The sequence below is a fragment of the Gymnogyps californianus genome, chromosome 19, assembly GCF_018139145.2.
Source record: "Gymnogyps californianus isolate 813 chromosome 19, ASM1813914v2, whole genome shotgun sequence".
In the NCBI taxonomy this organism is placed as follows: domain Eukaryota; kingdom Metazoa; phylum Chordata; class Aves; order Accipitriformes; family Cathartidae; genus Gymnogyps; species Gymnogyps californianus.
Window position 1 is genome coordinate 10,726,889 of NC_059489.1, and position 18,814 is coordinate 10,745,702.

The 18,814-nt window shown below is 54.8% G+C and overlaps 1 protein-coding gene across 1 annotated transcript in view; it reads right to left on the reverse strand.

Annotated features, from left to right (window-relative positions):
* The window catches only part of LOC127024209 (heparan sulfate glucosamine 3-O-sulfotransferase 3A1-like), a 35,635-nt gene extending 21,047 nt beyond the window's left edge, over positions 1-14,588 (reverse strand). The window contains exons 1-2 of the mRNA XM_050908664.1: positions 14,038-14,588; positions 5,738-5,758 (exon numbers count right to left, since the gene is read on the reverse strand). Of these exons, the coding sequence (XP_050764621.1) occupies positions 5,738-5,758; positions 14,038-14,588 (572 nt within the window). The remainder of the gene's footprint in view (positions 1-5,737; positions 5,759-14,037) is intronic.
* Positions 14,589-18,814: the final 4,226 nt, after the last annotated feature.

The following is an 18,814-nucleotide window of genomic DNA, read 5'->3' on the forward strand; positions in this document are numbered from 1 at the left end:
AGCAAGGGACATGCCTGTTGGCTGTGGCTCTGCCCACCACCGGTCTGCCCAGGTCTCTCCCTTCCCCTCATCCCCAGGATCCCATGGGAATCCTTTTTATGGCTCTGGGGACCTGAAGGCTTGGAGTAGGCTGGGAAAGGTTGGTCAGGGCAGGAGCGGGACCATCTCAGGGCTCCACTCCTAAGTACAGGAGTGCGGTAAGTGCCCTCTCCCCGAGGACAGAGCAGGGATGGGATGGCCTTCAGTGCACGGTGCACTTTCCTTCCAAGCCCTTTCCTAGGGTATGCCATGCATTTAATGCCTGGCTTAGGAGATCAGCCAGGACAGAGCTTCCTTGGGATCTCTTTGCTGACGCATCTTTGGGAAGCCAACAGGCTCAAGCAACTCCTGAATGTATTCCCCACATTGGGCAGAGCCACCTGCGGATCCAGGGATGCCGCCTGCAGATCCAGGATGCGGGGCAACCCCAGCAGCCGAGGCAGGCAAGAGCACAGCCCGCTCAGACAGACAGACAGATCCTGTAAGAGCAGGCTCAGCTGCTGGTGCAAAACTCACTAGTCTGATAAATCCGCTTTATACCGGGGATGTGTAAGGAAAAGGGTAGGCTCCAGGAAGAGCTGGCTCCCAGCAACCAAGGTGACCAGGAAGGTGACCATAAGCAGAGGCCAGACCCACCAGGGCACCCATCCCGGGCTGACCATGCAATATTCAGCAGAAACTCCCAGGGATGGAGAGGTGGAGAAGGACCTGTGTCCTCATCCATGCCAAAACACCCAGTGGGCTCCAGTCTGGGTCCGGACTCCTCCACCCCATTCACCCTTGGATGGCCCAGGGAGGTGATGGCCAGGAAAGCCCCTGGGAGCAGCCATGGCTGAGCAGGGCTGGCTTGGGCTCCCATCACCCAGGCTTGGGCTCCTTCATCTAGGTGTGGGCTTACACCAGCTTTTACAATGCTGCTCGATTTGGCCAACAAAACCAAGTGCTGCTTTCAGGGCTTTAATAAAATCCAGAGTCGCTCATAATTTTAAGCCAGATTTACTCCAGAGGAAACACACCCAAATTCCTTCCTCGCCTCTGCAATCACCACCCCTGATGCCTTTCCCATCTACCTTCCCAGGGCTATAATGTGACTGGGCCCAGGCAGCTTCCGAGTGAGAGCGGGGCTGGGAGCATTGCTCTGGGGTGGGAGCCAAGAAAGCAGCAGAAGCATGTGCTGGGGAGATGCTTATATTGTCCAAAAATAAATAATAATTTAAAAATCCAGTGCTGCAATAGCATATTTGTCACGTACCAAGGAATCCAGAGGTATACTAGGAAACCAGAGGTTTTACGTCTGGCTTGGGAAGGCTGGTGGGTCCCGATGGATAAATCAAGCCCATGGCTTCTCCTCTTAGCTGCTGCAGGAAACTGCCTGCGATGCTGGTGCCCGGGTCTGGTGGCCGAGGAGGTGAGCTGCTGCCCTGCCACACGGCCCGGCAGAGGCAGGCGGTGATGAGGAAGCACTGATTTCTTCCTCCCACCTCTGTTTTGGGGCAGGCTGGAAGGAAGGGCAATGAATGCTGGATTTTACTGTTGTAAAGCCCCTTGAATAGCTGGCTGCAGGGATGGGAGCGCCAGAAACGGGGACACATCCAGGCATCAGCTGTGACCCGGCAGTTCGCTGTCACTTGGCCAAACAACTCAACTGCAATTAGGAAGCAACGAGCAGACGAAGCTGTAAAACTCCGAGGCGCAGCCCCCTTGAAGCCAGCAGCTCACAGCTTGGCTCGCCGACCCTGCCGCATCATGCCGTGGAGGCAGCGGGTCCCCGCGACGTGACAGAGGGCCGCGACCCCCCGCGCAGGCAGGGCAGAGCTCAACCTGTGCGAGTGCCAAACGAAGCGGCTTCGGCGCCTCGGTGGGCTTCGCCGCCGGGGCTGACCCTGACCCATGGCACTGGAGCCAGTCAAACTCAATTAAATGCTGCGCACTGCATCTGGGTCAGGCCATGAAGTCCTTCCCCCCGTCTCGGCCCCTTCAGAGGCTCCCGGGCTAACCGCTTGCGTGTCCTACTAAATTCTTTCTTTCTGAGGCTCTTCCAGAGGATTTACTGCTGCTGGAAGGGAGGGCGGCAGAGCCGGGAGCAAGCAGGCGGAGCGGCATCGTGACTGGTTACGAAGGCAGCTCTAGGGGCTGAGCACCTCTGCCCCCAGCCCAGCTCCTGTGCTGGGCTGAGCGGGGAACACACTCGGTGCGTGTGGAAACAACATTTAAACCCGATGTGACTCTGCGTCCAACCCTCTGCGTGTCCTCTGCATCTGCCTGTGGTTGGAGCAAACGCAACCCAGAGAGGGTGATGCCGGAGGGACGGATCCTGGTGCTCACTGATGGCAGGAAAGCCAAGTCCCAGCCCTGCTACGTGCACCTTTACCAATGACCTTAGTATTTGGTGAGTGAGCTCAGCAGCATAACCCCATTTCACAGATGGGGAAACTGAGGCACAGGCCAGAACAGGCCCTTGCTCACAACCACCCAGCTAGGCTGAGTGTGTCCCAAAGCCTCCTCGCTGCCCTGGACACAACACGAGACACACAGCATGCATCATCTGCATGGTGGTAATGCCCACAGCATGCCCAGGAGCTCAGCTCTCCTATCACCGCAGGTGCACAACAAAATCCCATCTCCTGCCCTCAGGAGGGTCCAGCCCAAGCCAGACCCTGCTACGCTTGGGAACAGTGAGGTGGGAACCCGCCACCCTATCTCAAAGAAGGAGCAGCAGCAGCCAGACAAGAAACTCCTTGGTGTTTGGTGCGAGGTATTTAATGTCCAGGCTTTCATACCTTCACCTCTTTGCTACGAAATGGAGAGATTGCTCCGGGCAAGCTGGCATTGCTGGTCTCCTTGGAAAGAGGAGTGTTGGCAGAAAGTTTTCCTTCCAGCAGCCCCAGCACGCAGCTCTGCGCTCGTCCCTCCCCTCCCGCCTGCCCCGTGCCTGCTCCCCAGGACAACGTTTTCCCCTTCGCTACGTGACCTCATGCCGCAGGAAGCAGGACCAGGCGATGCAGCCATCCCCGCTGCATCTCTCCCGGGGCACATATCGCCTTCCAGCCATCCAAACCCATGGATTTTTTGTGCTTGCTCAGAAACCGCCAGCAGCCCTTTAAACCCAGGCAGGTTTGCATGGGGCAGAGCAGCGGGGCTCATGCCGTCCACCCAGGCAGCAAAACCCTCCAGCAGACGGGCAGAAATGAAGAGCTGGGGCAGCAGTGGGACCTTAAGCCACTCCAAATGTTTGCAAAGCAAACGTCCCTCCCGGCGGGGCTGCAGCAGCTCAGCCCACGGGGCCGGGTCGCTGCCAGTCCCTGCCTGCTGCTGCCGCACGGAGGGAGCAGCCTCAGGTAGCTTCGAAGTGCATAAATCCAAAAGGATGCTTCAGAAAGTTCAGCCATGCTTACCCAGCTCTCAGTAGCCTGTAGGGGATAAATGATATCTTTCTTTTTCTCTTTGCATCTGGTATGAACTAAGACAGTTACACACACATCCAGGCTCTTCAGCATAAGAGCTGGCCAGGCCGATGGTCATTTATCCTGAAATGACCCAGCCCATGAGTGCAAAGTGCAATGCTCTCTTCTCTGCTATCAACCACCAGCCATTCAATGTCAACCAGAAAAATTCATCCCCTCTCAGAAAGTACATTTCTAACCAAATAACACCGATCATATTTTCCGCCGATAACAGTTACGGGAAGATGAGCTCCCTGGGTCACCCGGGGGGTCCCCCTGACCCACGAACTAATTCCTGTGCCAGCAGCAGGAGCAAACCCCTGGTCACCAGCCAAGGCTCAGGGACTCCCTCAGCTGGACTTTGCTTCTGGTTCCTCATGCTTAACAGCTCCTGATGCACCTTTCTTTGCTAAGCACTTCTGGAGCCCTTTTAGAGTCTTTTAGCCAAAACCTCCCGTGGCAGCCAGTTTCACAATTTAATCTCACGCTGTTTGAAAAAGTCCCTATTTCTGCTTCTTTCCAATCTATTGCTGATAGTACAGATGGAGACATGAGAGGGATGGCCGCTGTCTTCTCAGCCACCCCATGAAATCTCCCTCTCAGCAGCTTCTGGACCCGGGCTGCAGGGAGATCTTTAGCAGGGCTCAAGAGCTCCCTTCCTGGGAGAGTTTCACAGCTCACGGCCACTCGATAATACAGCGCATGGGTGCAGGGGAGGAGGAAACGTAAGATGGACAGTGAGCACCCAAGGAGATAAAGATGCAACTAAGTGGACATCGCAGACACAGCCGGGGAGCTGGAGGAGCGATGGCCCCCAGCCCAGAAGCAGGTGGAGAGACTTTCCCAGCGCATGGTAAAGCTGTGCATCTCTAACACGTTGGCAGAGCAAGAAACCCAGTAAACCCCATGAGCGAAGGCTGCGGGGAGAGCTGGTCACTGCCCTCGCTGCCCCTAATGCAGCCAGGCTGGGGAAGAACGAGCACTGAGGCACCAGTGCATCCGTGTGCACGCATGCCTGTGCTCAGCATCTTCCTCCTCCTCCTCTTCCTCCATATGGCCCTGCCCTGCTGGGGAAGCGGGTTGGGACAGGGCACACAGGGCAGCCAGACGCTGGTGGAACCAACATGCACAAGCCGGGTCTCACCAAGCCCTGCGCAGGCGGCGGCTGAACCAGCTGTCGATCCCAAACCACGCTCCTCTCACCCAGCTCTGCATGTCACTACCTGTGCTCTGCCTGCTGCATGCAGTGAGATTCGGCTTTTGGTTTTTTTCCTTCTTTAGAGATGATGAAGGAGCTAACAACCATTGTCACGCAGGTACAAGACTGATAAATAGCAGGCAAACACTTACAGGCAAATATTAATATTCACACAGCACAGTTCAGCAGTGCAAGAGAGCAGGATTGTTGCACAACATTAGCTTTATCCCTTGCCATGACATGCAGCTTTCGCACGGAGAAAAACCCAAATCATCTTGCAGCCCAGAAGAAAGACCACTTCCCAGCCATCAAAAGCCAACTGCCTTGAGCCCTGTGGTGGGTCTCTGCCAGCAGCACGGTGCCCAGCAGGTCCATGGACGGGGAACGAAGACAACTGGAGCCAGCTGAAACTGCAGAGTTAATTTTTAGGGGCAGAGACTAGAATTACCTGAGCTGGAAGTTAGCCCGGATGTGAGGATTAGCCCCCTCAACCCTTGTAAGAGGAGTCAGGGGAACTTTCCGTGACCTTCAGCACGAGGAGCAGGTTGAGGAGCAGAGCAGCACCGGGGGCGGACGCGGCTGATGCCGAGGGAAGCTCAGCACACGCTGAACGCCCATTGCTGATGCTTGTACCAGCCAGCCTCCCTTCCTACCACAGTTAGACGAGATCAACAGCAGCGTGGAGCTAGATGCCAAGAGGTCCCATGTGCTAAGCCTTGCTCTGCCAGAGGCTCTGGGTGCTTTTCTGCCTGTTTCCCCACTGGTAGAGTGGAGCATCCTCCGTTCCACCAACGCTGCTGATGGCCGTGGCACTGCACTAACCCAGGACTGGCTGCCAGACCCGGGGGGGACGGCCGTGCCGTGGCTCTGCCAACACCTCCTAACAGCATGGTTTTGGAAAACAAGAAACGCTATGGCTGATGCCACTGACCCAGCGTTTGTGTCTCAGAGGAGGGAGATCTCCCCCACTGCTGGCTTTGGCACATCGTACAGCCTCCTCCTGCTGTCGCCGATTTTCCCTATGCAAATCACAGTTTGTTAATGGCACAATACTAACCGCACCCAGGGTAACCCACTGCTCCCCCCATCCAGGCCTGGGGACCCCCCCATGGGGACAGGTCCAGCAGGAGCAGGGGAAAGCCATTCCTTGCTGCACCGGGTGACCCAGGGTCCTCCCAAACACCTTTTCACTGAGGCTTAAAGCAAAACTTGGCAAGGCACAACCTGGACTCCAGCAATGTTTGAGAACGAAGGGATTTAAGGAGCAAATTTCCAGCCAGGGGAAGGACTCCGGAGCCAGCAAAGTCCAGACGCAAAATGGGGAAAGAGGCATCTCCAGCTGGCATGTTATGGGGGCTCGGAGCACGTCAGCACCATGGGGTCGCTGATCCTGGAGCGTGTTTTTGGGGGTCTCAGCCGAGCCAGGTCACCTCCTCGGGCTCTCTGCACACCACTTCTCCCAGGCCATCGCATCTCCTGCCTTTCACTCGCTAACCCTGTGCCAGAGGGGTCAGGACACAGAGCCTCCCCCAGGTGGGAAATCCAGATGTTTCCTCACTTGTTTTACTCTGAGCTGGAACATGCCAATGCTTGGGAATTTCTCCCCCAAAAGGGCTTCCCAAACAGTCCAGCTCAGACAGTGCAAAAGTGTTTAAATAAAGTCGAAAGATGCTGGTATATGGTCCTCAACGTTACAATACAATACCATGAAAGCAGAAATGAAATGTTAATGACAAAAACGCAACGCTTGAGAGCCCAAAGATGCACACATGAGCATACACACACACACACAAACCATCAGATACACACGGAAGTCAAAACAATTGGATTTGATATTTTCCCATAAAAGGCTTCCCCAGAGAGCACGGCTGCGGGAGGGAGCCCTTTTCCAATGGGCGATGTCAGAACAAATCAGCCTGGCTTTTTGAAATTTTTAGCAAAAAAAGATCCCACTAGAGATACAAATAAATAAATAAATACACAGCCAGCTTCCCATCCCGACTTTGCACTTGAACCTGAACATCTCTCACCAGGGGAAGGTGTGGGAAGGGTGGTTGTGGTCAGACCTGATCCAACTGTTCACATCCCAGTTTCCAGCCACCGGCTGCGCTCAGGAACTGGAGCCGAGCGGTGCAGCTGGGGCAGGGGAGGCTGCTCCATCGCCCCTCACAGCCGGGAGTTCGGCAGGATCCCGCTGAAGCTGCTGTGCTGGCATCCACGATCCACACGGCTTTGTGCGGGGAAAGTGTCTGGATGCCTGGAGTTGCCCAGGTGGGATTTTCTTAGTGATGCTTGGGCACGGCTGCTCAACAGCGGGGAAAACAACCACACGAGGTTTCCAAAGCTCCCCTGGGGCAGCGATGGGAAGTTTCTCCTCTATCTCCCACCAGAGATGTACCCGGCAGCAGCCTCGAGCCTGGGGAGTTTGAGCAGGGATCTTTATATCTCTGCAACAGATGGTGTTGCAACAGAAAGAGCACGTTATGAATCTCTTCACTTCCAGGAAGCAAGAAGGATGGTCTTGCCATGCATGAAGGGAACCGGCGATTTCTTTTGCTGAAAGATTTCCTCCTGCAGAATCGCATCATTCGATGAAAGAAACGCCAAGAATAATTCACTTCCTCAAGCAACTCTATTTATATTCTCACTGCGAGCACCGTCCTGCTCACGTATCCCCCCAGGGAGTCGCAAGGGTGCAGGAGGGCGCAGCTCGGAGGCTAACATGTTTAACTCCAAACCATGAAAAACTGAATTTCCCAGGAGGTGGCTTACGCAGGAGACAGACAGAGACACCGGCCACTGTCATGGTCCCCGAGATGGCCCCAGCCCTACAGACCTTGCATGAACAGCCCCGCTGACCCACACGGGGCTTTGTCATGGGGTAAAACCCCAGTATCCAACCCCAGCAACGCAACTTTAACTGCAACCTAATCCACTTCGCTTCCAGAATACCTGCACATAATGAGAATTTGCAAAGATTTATGGCCACAACAACCGTCCCTGCTCCCCCTCACCAGCCTCTGCTGTTTCCCTGCGAAAGCAGTTTGGGTTACCTTGATATTCTCCAGGGGAAAAGCATAATTAGCAGCTCAGGAGTTTTAATGCCCACATCAGGGAGGGGGCTCACAGGGGGTTATTCTCATGTTTTCTGATCACTTGTTGTTTGCTCTGAACTCTTTGGAAAGGCACCAGCTCCCTTCCCCCTCCCCTGACCTAACTGCTCTTATTATAGACTTCAAAAGGTCGGGGTGAAATCCTAGCTCGCTGCGGTGAACAGACATATTGGTGGTGATGGTGTGGCCAGAGCACGGCCCTGGACCCCAAACTCGATGTAATTACTCGCAGGAGCCCCCCCGAAGGCAGCAGAGCTGATGGCAGGAGGACAGGCTACGTGCATAGGTGGGGATTTGCGAGATCCGACCTTAAAGGAGGACTAGTGGTTTAAGCGGGGTGAATCTGCTGCTTCTCTAAAGAGTAGCATAATTTTTGCCATAAATGGGCTCTTGCCCCAGCCAGCTGGAGCTTTGCGCTGCTTTTCACGAGACCCAGCTCTATGAATTTAACTGACAAAAATCTTGGACAGTCAAGGCCATATTTTCAAGATTGCTCAGCACCAGCAGGCAGGGCCAGGGGAGCCCCCGTTTCCAAGCGCCCCGACCCAGGCAGAGCCACGGGGTGGACGAGGAAGGTGCCGACCCCCTCCAGCCTCCCGCGCCCCAGGGACCGGGGCGTGAAGCAGTGCTGAAGAGGAGGATGGGGTCTATTGACTTCTGAACCTCCCCGGTATATCCCCATGCAGACCACAGGATCTGCCAAGAGAAGAGTCCAATAAAATCCCAATACTTATTTTTGATGCTTTCTAATGGGAATAGGGTCGACATCTCCTTATACGCCAACTCAGGAGCTCACCCCGTCATCAGGAACGGACACAAATCCTGGATATGAACTTCTCCATTAACAGAAAACAGAAGTGATACGTATAGTTGCAAAATGCTTAAAAGAATCACCAAAAATAATAACCCTTTGGGGTTTATTTAAGGAGTAAGAGCGGAAGGAGCCCAGCCCCAGCTCTTTGCAGTTAGATCTTGCTGGGGGGGGTGTGTGCGGACGGTGCCATCCCTGGATGGTGCCATCCATGAGGTGTGCACACTAGGTGGCACTCCACCTCGCCACGAGAGGAGGACAGCGAGCCGAAGCTGTGCGGAGGCTGCAGGACCTCTGCCAGCAGCTCTGGGGGGGTTCACCTGCTTTGGGTGTTATTTAACCCACAGCATAGCCCAACAAGCTCAGACTCCATATAGCACCTCATCTCTGCGCTGGAGAGAGGTGCTGCAGAGTCACAACCCTGCAGCACAGGGCAGTGACTTCCCTCCCACTTTACAGATGGGCAAACTGAGGCACACCAAGACATCTCCCCAGCAGCAGGGTGCCAGCCTTCAAACTATTTCAAATCTTTACCAAAATGCCTTGGTGTATCGGCGTCCAGATCATGCACAAAGGCAGTGGCAAAGCACATGACACCAGAACCAGTTACTGTCTTTTTATAACAGACTCAATGACCCCAGCCCTGATCTCATCAGCATTTCCAACGAGCTCCTCCTCCCCCTTGCTTTTCCCCAGCACGGAGTAGTCCCTTCAACCACCCATAAACCCACCTCATCCTCCATCTCCAATGTCTCCTTGGCCAGGAGACCCATGCTGCCCAACCAACCCACTCACCCACTCTCCACGGTCTTTGCGCCTGTCTCAGCCTATCTCCACCTGCTGTTTACAGTGAATTACCGGCGCTTTGGGGCCAAGACCATCTTTTGTTCCCTTTTAATACAGCACCTGGCACCATGAGCTCAGTACGGGGAGGTATCTGATTACACAGCTAATAAATAAACAAGGACCTTGATCCTCTTCAGCATGTGGTTGTCCAAGGCTGCAATTTCCAGAGAAACTGCTGCAGGCTGCGCTTGGTGCTATTAGTAATTCAGATGTGTTTGGGAGACGAGATGTTCCCAGGACGAGGAGCAGGCACTGCTAAACCAGACCTTCCTACAAGCAGGCGTGCACACAGCAGGGAGTGGAAAACCCAAACCGCTGAAACTCGATGTCCAACGTCACAGCTCATGTTCTGGGCTGGGCACACCCTGAACACCTTCACAGACCTGGTGTTTCTTGCAGAGGCTGCAAGGATGGCTGAAGAAAGGTGGGGGGAGAAGATCACTTTAAGGCAACTACTGCTACAGCATCTCCCTCCCGCAGGGGGTTTTGCAACAAGGTCTTTCCTCCTGATGGCCATCTGGTCCTGCTCCACCTTTCATGAATAGTACTCGCTCCCCCAAAGTCTCCCCTGGCATCATCCACACACTCCTGCCCCCCACACCTATGCTCCCATCCTCACTTCCACGCTTACAAAGCGCTCACAGACTGCGCTGCTGAATTACGGTGACCACAAAACCCCGTGGACCTCCAGGCCATCCGCTGCTAGAGGAGCAGCCCGACTCCTCCATCCCCAGGGCTCCGATTTCACCATGATTTGAGGCACAGAGGATGGGAAACGGCACAAGGTGGGATGCAGCTGCTCACAGCTGCTGTAAGCACGTCCCCCCCAAACAAACCTCCTTTTCCTCCATCCCAGACCTCTTCAGCAACTGAGACGTTCACTGTTCCCTTTGATTCAGAAACATCAGTGGTTGCCTAGATTAAAAAGAAGGAAAAAAAAAAAAAAAGCCTTGGAAAAAAAATCCCAAGGGGACATTAATTAGGAGACAGAACTCCCCAGCTCTGGAAGCATCGGGGAGGAGCAATACTTAAAATCCCAACCTGACGGAATAACTTTGAATCATCTTTCATCTTCCCCTGGATCGGGTGTAATCTAATGACATTAGCTTGGCTTTGCTCTGGTGAAATTGGCATCGGTGCTACGGAGGCAGGGAGATTGAAACATATGAAATAAATGTTCCTGGGGTGACTGACAGTATAATGACATTCCAACAGGCAGCTCAATCAGCGCGAGACTAACAAAGGATCAGAGGGAACCAGCCAGACTTGCAATATCACCCACAAATACCGTTTTTTTTTTCTAATCCAGGCATCTTTTTTTACTTGACTGGCTTAGCCCCTATTCTTGGGAGTTTTCCCCAGGCTGTATACAGCCGTATTTGGGGTGGAGGATGGCAGTTGAACTCTATTAAAACCCATGCTCACCTGCTATTGAACTCTGTTAGCTCAATAGCCTTGTTCAGGGCTGGAGCAGAGATTTCTGTGCTGGGAAGTCAATGCGAGCATTGTGGGCTGCCCGCTCCCTCCTTTTGTCCCCGTACGAAGAGAGGACTTGTAAACCCGAAACGGAGAAAGCTGCTTTCGGCACACAACTTCCCTTGATATTCAACCCACACATGAGCACACACGGAGGTGTCACACTTACCAAATTAAACCGCTCAGATTGTTTTTTATAAAATCAGCCTCTCAGTAGGACAGCTGCCTTCTTACCCAGGCGCAGCTCAGGCTATAAGAGCCGAGCGATTATTCCACTTGATTTAACGGACAGTGTTTTTCGTGCATTGTGTGGCACCCCAGCAGGTGACAGGACTTTCACGTGCCAAGCCCGTGCCTCGCAAGCCACTGCCCTACAGGTACCACCATCTAACCGGCCGCTTCGGGAGCATCATCCTGCTGCTGCAGCCACGGCTCAGCCCCGTTTACCCCCCCCTCACGCTGCGTAACAAGCGGCTGTTACCGGAGCTGCTCTTTCATCTCCAGGAGGAACTGAGGTCCCCCTCATGCTGGAGACCCCACAGCCACCCTGGTCCTGGTGTGGCATCCTTGTGACAGCCCACCTCCGCGCTCCAGTGACAACGGCATCGACCATCAGCCGCGAAGGCTGGCTGGCTCTTCTCCATTTGCAAGCCTGTGTCGCTGCAAACAGCCAAGAGCTTTTTGTTCCCTTGGACAGGGCGCTCGCTGCCCGCGCCGGCTTCCTGCGGGTGCTGAAAGCAAACCCAAGTGTTTATACCTTGTAATGATGCTGTTTAGTCTGACCGCTGGGAAACAGAAATGCACGTGAAACCTAAGCCTCTGATGCCAAAGATAAGAAATCAGGACCCCTGGCAAACATCTGGCAATTTCCCCAGCACCGAACCCTCATCAAAGATTACAGCAAACCCATGGAGAGAGACAGATATTTTTTTAAATGAATATTTATAACAGGCTGGTAACTGGTTACCAGCAGGCTGACACCGCAGCTCTGCCATCACGCCGGGACTCTGTGTGTTAGTAAAGATTACTCATACAAGCAAAGCTGGCAAGATTAGGTCTCAAAGGAATAATCCCATACAAAGAATTCACTGTACCTCAGCCTCCACAGGGCTCATAAAAAAAAAAAATAATGGTGAAATTCAGTACATCAAATACCAGAACAAACAAACTGCAGCAATTAATGGGAGAGCTCATGTACCAAACGCTAAAACATAATGATTACACAAACAGCGTGCAGGGCAGCACCTTGAATGAGTAAGAGCTGCAAGATCAAGACCAAACCTCTGGAAAATTAAATCCCCTACACCAAGGACTTGTACTATGCCCTAAATGCCTGTGGCTCCTCCTCTGTCTAGGTCTGCACTCCTCGCTCAGGCACTGTTTCCAGAAGCGGGTCTATCCCACTGCCATCTGCTCCTCAACACTTCGAGAGCATCTTTGATAAATGAGCTTCTCTGCATATCCACCATAAATTTCAGTAGATGCCACCCCAAAGCCATGTGTTTATTTTTCAAAGTCAAGACTTGATTAAAGTTCTTGAGGTTTTTCAGATTCGTTTTTAATGTTTCCTTTCTGATACAGGGTCAGCATGTGGAAATTGAATAAGCGCACACTAAAAATATAATTCTGTAGACAGCTTCAGCCCACACGAAAGGAAATCTTTCTTCTCGGAGAACCCACACTCTGCTGCCTGCAAAAACCCGGCGTGTTTCTGACACTGGCGGATACACAAGGAAGCTCATCACTTCCACGTGTTAAGACTTTTACATAAACACTCGGACTGGCAGTACTATCCTACTCCACATTTCAATACTGTCACTGCAAGCTGAGCCAAAATCATCCTCTCCTCTCTGCTAATAGCTGGGCTTAACATGAAAGTAAAACAGGTTCCGGGGGTACCCGAAATCCTCTCCTTTTTGTTTGTTCATTCAAGAAAGCCACAGACACATTCTGTGAAAGAGTAGTTTCGTCCCCACCCTAACCAATCCTTTCCATAGGAATCTGCCAGAAGATGTTCCTCTATTAACTTTAAAACACAGAAGGAAAACATCTAAACAACATTAATGAGAATCCTGCCCCTTGCCTTTAACGTTTACTGTCTCATTTTAAAGGGGATACCTTTTATTTGGTTTAATGAAACTAATTAATTGAAAGAACAACCCCATCTACCTTTTTGCTCGTTTCTTAGGCAAGGTGAGTGCACGGGTTGCACTCCCGGAACTGACATTTTGGGTTATTCGTTACTGGGCTGCTGAAACATTTGCATGGGAAATACGTTTTCTCTCCTCACCAAATGCAGGAAAGCTGCTTTTACCGGCTGCATCTCTGGGCGGGGAGTTGCGGGAGGTGATGATACGATGCTTTGCAAGGGGAGGCAGCCGGGGCTGCGGTGCGACTCGGCTGGGAGTTAGGATGAGCCACAGGTTTTGCAAAGCTTCCCCCCCCGCGAAAAGCCAGGGAGCAGCAAGATCTTGGGGGGCCTGTGCTCACTGGGGGGGGGGGGGGGGGCGGTGATGATGTTAGCTCTGCCTCAGCATCCCCGTGCAGTCCCCAGGGCGATGGGGCACCCACTGCTCTTCCAATTGCCCCCCCCGCAAGCAGGACCCCGGGCTGCGGGGAGGCACCCCCGGGGGGACCCTGCACCGGGGCAGGGGGGCAGCGGGGCTGGGCGTCGGGGGGGAGAGGAGGGGTGGGGATTAGGGGATGGTGTGGCAGGGAGCAGGGAGGAGGATGTGGGGAGAGAGAAGGGCTGGGGGGTTTGGGAGCAGGGATGGGAGAACGGGTGGAGAGAGAGGGGATGCGGGGAAGAGTGCCTGGGGAACTGGGAAACGGGGAAGGGTGGCTGGGGGAAGCGAGGCTAGGGGCCAAGAAAAGGATCGGCGGGTGGGCCTGGGGAGCGGGGAGGGGGCTTCGAGGAGCAGCGATGGGGCTTGCGGGGAGAGGAGAGCTTGGGGCAGAGGGGCTGGGGGTCCGGGAGACGCGGGTGGGCGGCGGAGGGGCTCGGCGGCCAGCGGGGGGCACTGCCGGCTCGGCCACGGCCCCGGCCCCGGCCCCGCCGCGGTGCCGCCGCCCGCCCCAGCCCGTCCCGTACCTGTACCAGCGAGTCCCCGCTCGTAGTTGCGGTCGAAGAAGTGGGGCTCGGCGCCGACGGCGCGGACGTCGGGGTGCACCCGCAGGAACTCCAGCAGCGCCCGCGTCCCCCCCTTCTTCACGCCGATGATGATGGCCTGCGGCAGCCGCTTGGTGCCCTCGCCCAGCAGCAGCGTCAGGGTGCCGGGCGTGCCCGCCGCGCTGCCCCCGCCGCCGCCCGAGCCGCCGGCCCGGCTCCCGCCGCCCCCGGCCGGCACCTCCTCGCCCGGCGCCGCCTCCTGCCGCCGCCGCCGCTGCTTGAGCCGCTGCAGCAGCCGCTTCCGCCGCGCCGCCGCCGCCTGCCAGGGGGGCAGCTCGGCCGAGCCCCCCAGGTACCCGCCGCCGCCGCCCTCCTCCTCCTCCGAGGCGGCGCCGGCGGCGATGATGGGTCCGGGCAGGGTCTGGCAGCGGTCGGCCAGGCAGTAGAAGACGTAGAGGGACATGAGGAGGGAGCAGAGCATCACCAGGAACTTCTTGAAGATGCTGCGGGGCAGCGGCTCGGCGGCGGGGGCGGCCGCCGCGCTCACGGCCATGCTACCCCGAGGCGGCGGCCGGGCGCCCTGGCCATGCTCCGCGGCCGCCCCCCGGCGCGGCCCCTCCGCGCAGCGCTCAGCGGTGGCGGGGGGCTGCGCGCCGCCGCATCCCCAGCGCGGGGGCCACGCCGCGGCGGCGCTTCAGGGGGGCATCCCCCGTGGAAGGCGGAGGTGGGGGGGAACCGCCGCCGCCGACCCTCGCTGCCGCTCCGGGGCCGGGCGGGGAAGCGGTGCCGGGAGCCCGCCGGTGCTGGGGGCTCCCACGTGCGGCGCCCGCCGCGGCAAACTTCGGCGGAGACATCGCCGGGCGCGGGGCGGGGCGGGCGGGGCGGGGCGGGGCGGGGCGGGGCGGGCCAATGGCGCGGCGGGGGGCGGGGGGCAGAGCCGCCCCCGGCCCGGCCCCGGTAGAGCCGAGGGGTGCGGGTGGCGGTGCGGGCCCCGCGGGGAAGCCGCTTCCGAGCGCCTTCGGGTGGAGCGGGGTGCGGGGGTGCCCCGGGAGGCTGTCCCGGGGGTGCGGGGGTGCCCCGGAGGCTGTCCCGGGGCGTAGAGGGATGCGGGGGTGCCCGGGAGGCTGTCCGGGGGGGGTGCGGGGGTGCCCGGAGGCTGTCCCGGGGCGTAGAGGGATGCGGGGGTGCCCCGGGAAGCTGTCCCGGGGGGTGCGGGGGTGCCCCGGAGGCTGTCCCGGGGCGTAGAGGGATGCGGGGGTGCCCGGGAAGCTGTCCCGGGGGGTGCGGGGATGCCCCGGAGGCTGTCCCGGGGGGTGCGGGGATGCGCCGTAGGGCAGAGCGGGGGTCTCGGTTCTCTGCAGCGTTTCTCTAGATGCTGACTGACTTTCCAGCCGCCCGCTGGAGCTGCAGTAGGAAATCCAGCCCGCTGCCCGCGGACAGGCTCATTTGTCAGCCAAACTCCGCAGGACTTCTCCGTTCAGCGTGTGCAGTGTGATGAGATCGTGATGTCCGTCTGACCGCTCTCTATCCCCCTTTCTGTCCGTCCACTCAGATTTTTGAACTAACCCCCCTCCATCCCTCTGGTACCTGAGCACAAATTCCTGATTTGCCTGACGATCATATCCACCCCTACATACACAAATACCTTTACATGGAAGAACAGCCCCCCTTAAAACCAGTGAAACCACTGACACTGGTGCAAAACATACTTACAGGATTACAGCCAACAGTTATGCTAAGCACTGTACTGAATACAGCACAGAAAGACCTGAAATCAGACTTTTCCCCGCTCACTTGAACAAATTACCCCTAGGCTGGCTGCAGAATCTGGCCCGCAGTTGGTAAGAAATATCTACAAACACCACATGATATTGCTCTCAGAATTTGCTCTTCTCCTTTGAGAGTACATAAACTGTGGCAATAGCTATCAGCTTCATGCCTCGGCTGCCTGATTCTAAGGGCTTCATTATTTCATTGCCTGTGGGAATGCCCTTTTAATTTGAAATGTTTGTCATAGATTATAGAATTTTTAAACAAACTTGCACATGAAACACTTGACTTAGATCTTTTTTTTCCCCTTCTGTTTGGTGTGGACCTAGCTGAGGAATTAAACTTCAACTACTTGGAAATAAAGCTGGTGTATCCACAAATTATTCAATGAAAAGGGGGGGGGGAAATTGCAATGAATAATAATCAGCCATCTGCAGAGCTGGCTAGCTAATAAAAATATGTTTCCAAATAGTAAATAGGCCAAAATTAATAACAACTGTTATTTGCAATGAATTATTCTATTAGATCTTCTCCCAACTTTATGACATTTTTCCTCTCTAAGCAAAGAAACTTATCTTGAATATATGGATTTCCAAATCCGTACCCACCCCAGCTGCAACGCAGCCAGATCACTTTATCTAAAATTAGTGAGCGTAATTCCAGCTCGGTATGTTTGGTGACTTCAAGATACTGTAGCGTTTCAGGTATTTCAATGCTTCAACATGTAAGTAGATGCCTGGTGTGATTTACAAAAGGCTATAAGCAGGTTAGGCCCCTAACACCTCTAGGCAACTACTTACATCATTAGGAACCTAAATGCCTTTATAAATCTGCACTCTGATCCGAAGCTCATTGAAGTCAATGAAAGGACTTTGCTGACATCAATGGGCTTTGGAGTGGGCCCTGTAGAAGGAGTGCGATCAATGCAAAGTGGTTTGACTTCTTTATGCTGGTTATTATTATGATACTTTTTTCCTAGACACTTAGAACAATGCTACATTTTCTGTTTGAATAAATGGTCATTTCAAGCAGAGAAAGCAAGAAAAGAGAAGTGAAATCAGTGTGAAAGAGTGCAGAGGGACCATGTGTGTGTATCTATCTGCTGCGATCGTATCGCAGGACTCATGTTTGCTGCTTTTTTCCTGGAAACATTGGTGAGAATCTCAGCTTTCCTTTAAAAAGTTGCTAGTTGCCTAGGGAAAATATGACCAGAGTCTATTTTAAAAGTTTCAGTGTCTAGAAAGCAATAAGCCAAATATATCTGTATTTAAAACAGCCTTACGATATTTAAGGCAATCTTGTGATTTTTTTCAGAATTTGACTCATCGTTTCTGCCTGCTGGGGCTGAAGGCACCGGTGGCTCCGGCAGCCAGCAACAGCTCTCCGAGAAGGAAGCTGTCTTACCTGGTGGAAAGGGCAATACAGGGAAATAAAATAGTGAATAGTTTCACCCCTCTGTACCCCATATTGCTGCGGGCTCTGCCAGTACAGCTGCAAACGTGAGATTCCGCAGAGCTTTATTAGCAGCCTGGTTTTGTCCTTATTTTTAGATGAGTTTCTCTCGGTACAAAGACCGTTTGGTGAGCGCCGTACTATAAAGCCAGAAAAACTGGGTGGCTGACGTCATGACATCCAGTTCTGCGAATTTACACCTCTTATCTGTTTTAGCCCTAATGCAAAAATAACCCTTCTCAGGGATAACGTGGGGGTTTTTTTTAATGACTTAGAGGCTTGGAGCAAAAGGTGCTTTCCATTTTACTCAGCCTCTTACACAACTGACTTAACATTTTCAGTGCAACCTCTTTCTTTTCCCCTTAAATTTCTGCCGCGTTGATCGATCTACCTCTTTCGAAGCCTTTCACTACACGCCATCACAGACACCAGCGTGCCTTTCCCGAAGCCTGGCAGCAGCGGGGTGCCTCGGGGTGCCGGGATCCCCCCGGGGTCCAGGGGAGCTCCGTGTGCCGTGGCAGGAGCGTGGGCATACGATCACCCTCCCCGGTGGGCTGGCAGGGCAGAGGCGAGTGCGGCCATCCCAGCTCGCAGGGCTGCGCGTCATGCCCGTGACTCACGGCTCCCTGGCACCGGCCCCGCTGCTGGCATGGGCTCAGCCCCGGGATGCTCCTGGCAGGCTCTCCTCCGTCGTCCTGTTTGCACTCGTTCCCTACCTTGCTCGGTTGTTCCTTTCTCCTTTTATCTATTTATTGTTTTATTGCTTGCTCCCCTCCTGCCTCCCACTCCAAGGAATGCTCCGCTGCACAAGTCGTTTCTGGTGCTACTTCTGAGAGCAAGTGGGGCTCTTCTCCCTGCACGGCTGCTGCCAAAATCCCCCTCCACCGCCAGCAGCAGCCCATTAGCAAGGTTTCCTATTCCAAATGGGCTGGTTTGGGATGCCCATCTTTTGGGGTCCCTTCATGGGGCACCGAAGAAACTTGCTTACCAGGAGAGCCCTTTGGCAAGCGAGTCTGCAAAGGCTTAAACTCAGCCACCCAAATCCTCTGACTCTTTGGCAAACAAAAGCTGAAGACTTCGCTTCCACCATCTGATAATTCCAGGTGCTCCCGTACAGTCGGAAAAGTGGAAGGCTTCCAGCTCAGATGCCTCATGCATGCACAGCCCACGCCAGCCCCACGGGGACGGCTGTATTTTTTCCCCTTTTCCCGGTGACCCATCGCTTAGATGGGATCAGGGGTTAAACTGGGAGTATGGTGGAAAAGGGACCGGGGAGCCCGAGGCTAGCGCAGCTTAACAAGTGATTATAAGGTCTGAAGGCAAAGGGAACGGCTGCCTGTCAGGAAGCTGCTGCCGAAGAAAACATCCCATTGTACCGGGGAGATGGAGTATGGGACAGAGGAGAGAGAAACAGATTGATAACTGAGGGGCGATGTGACCCCGCATGGGCTCCTACAACAAAAGCCCCTTCATGGAAAATGAATAGGAACAATAGCTAATGGGGACAGGCCAGCAGCAGCCGAGGATTTGAGAGCCTGGAGGAGAGGGAGGAGTCAA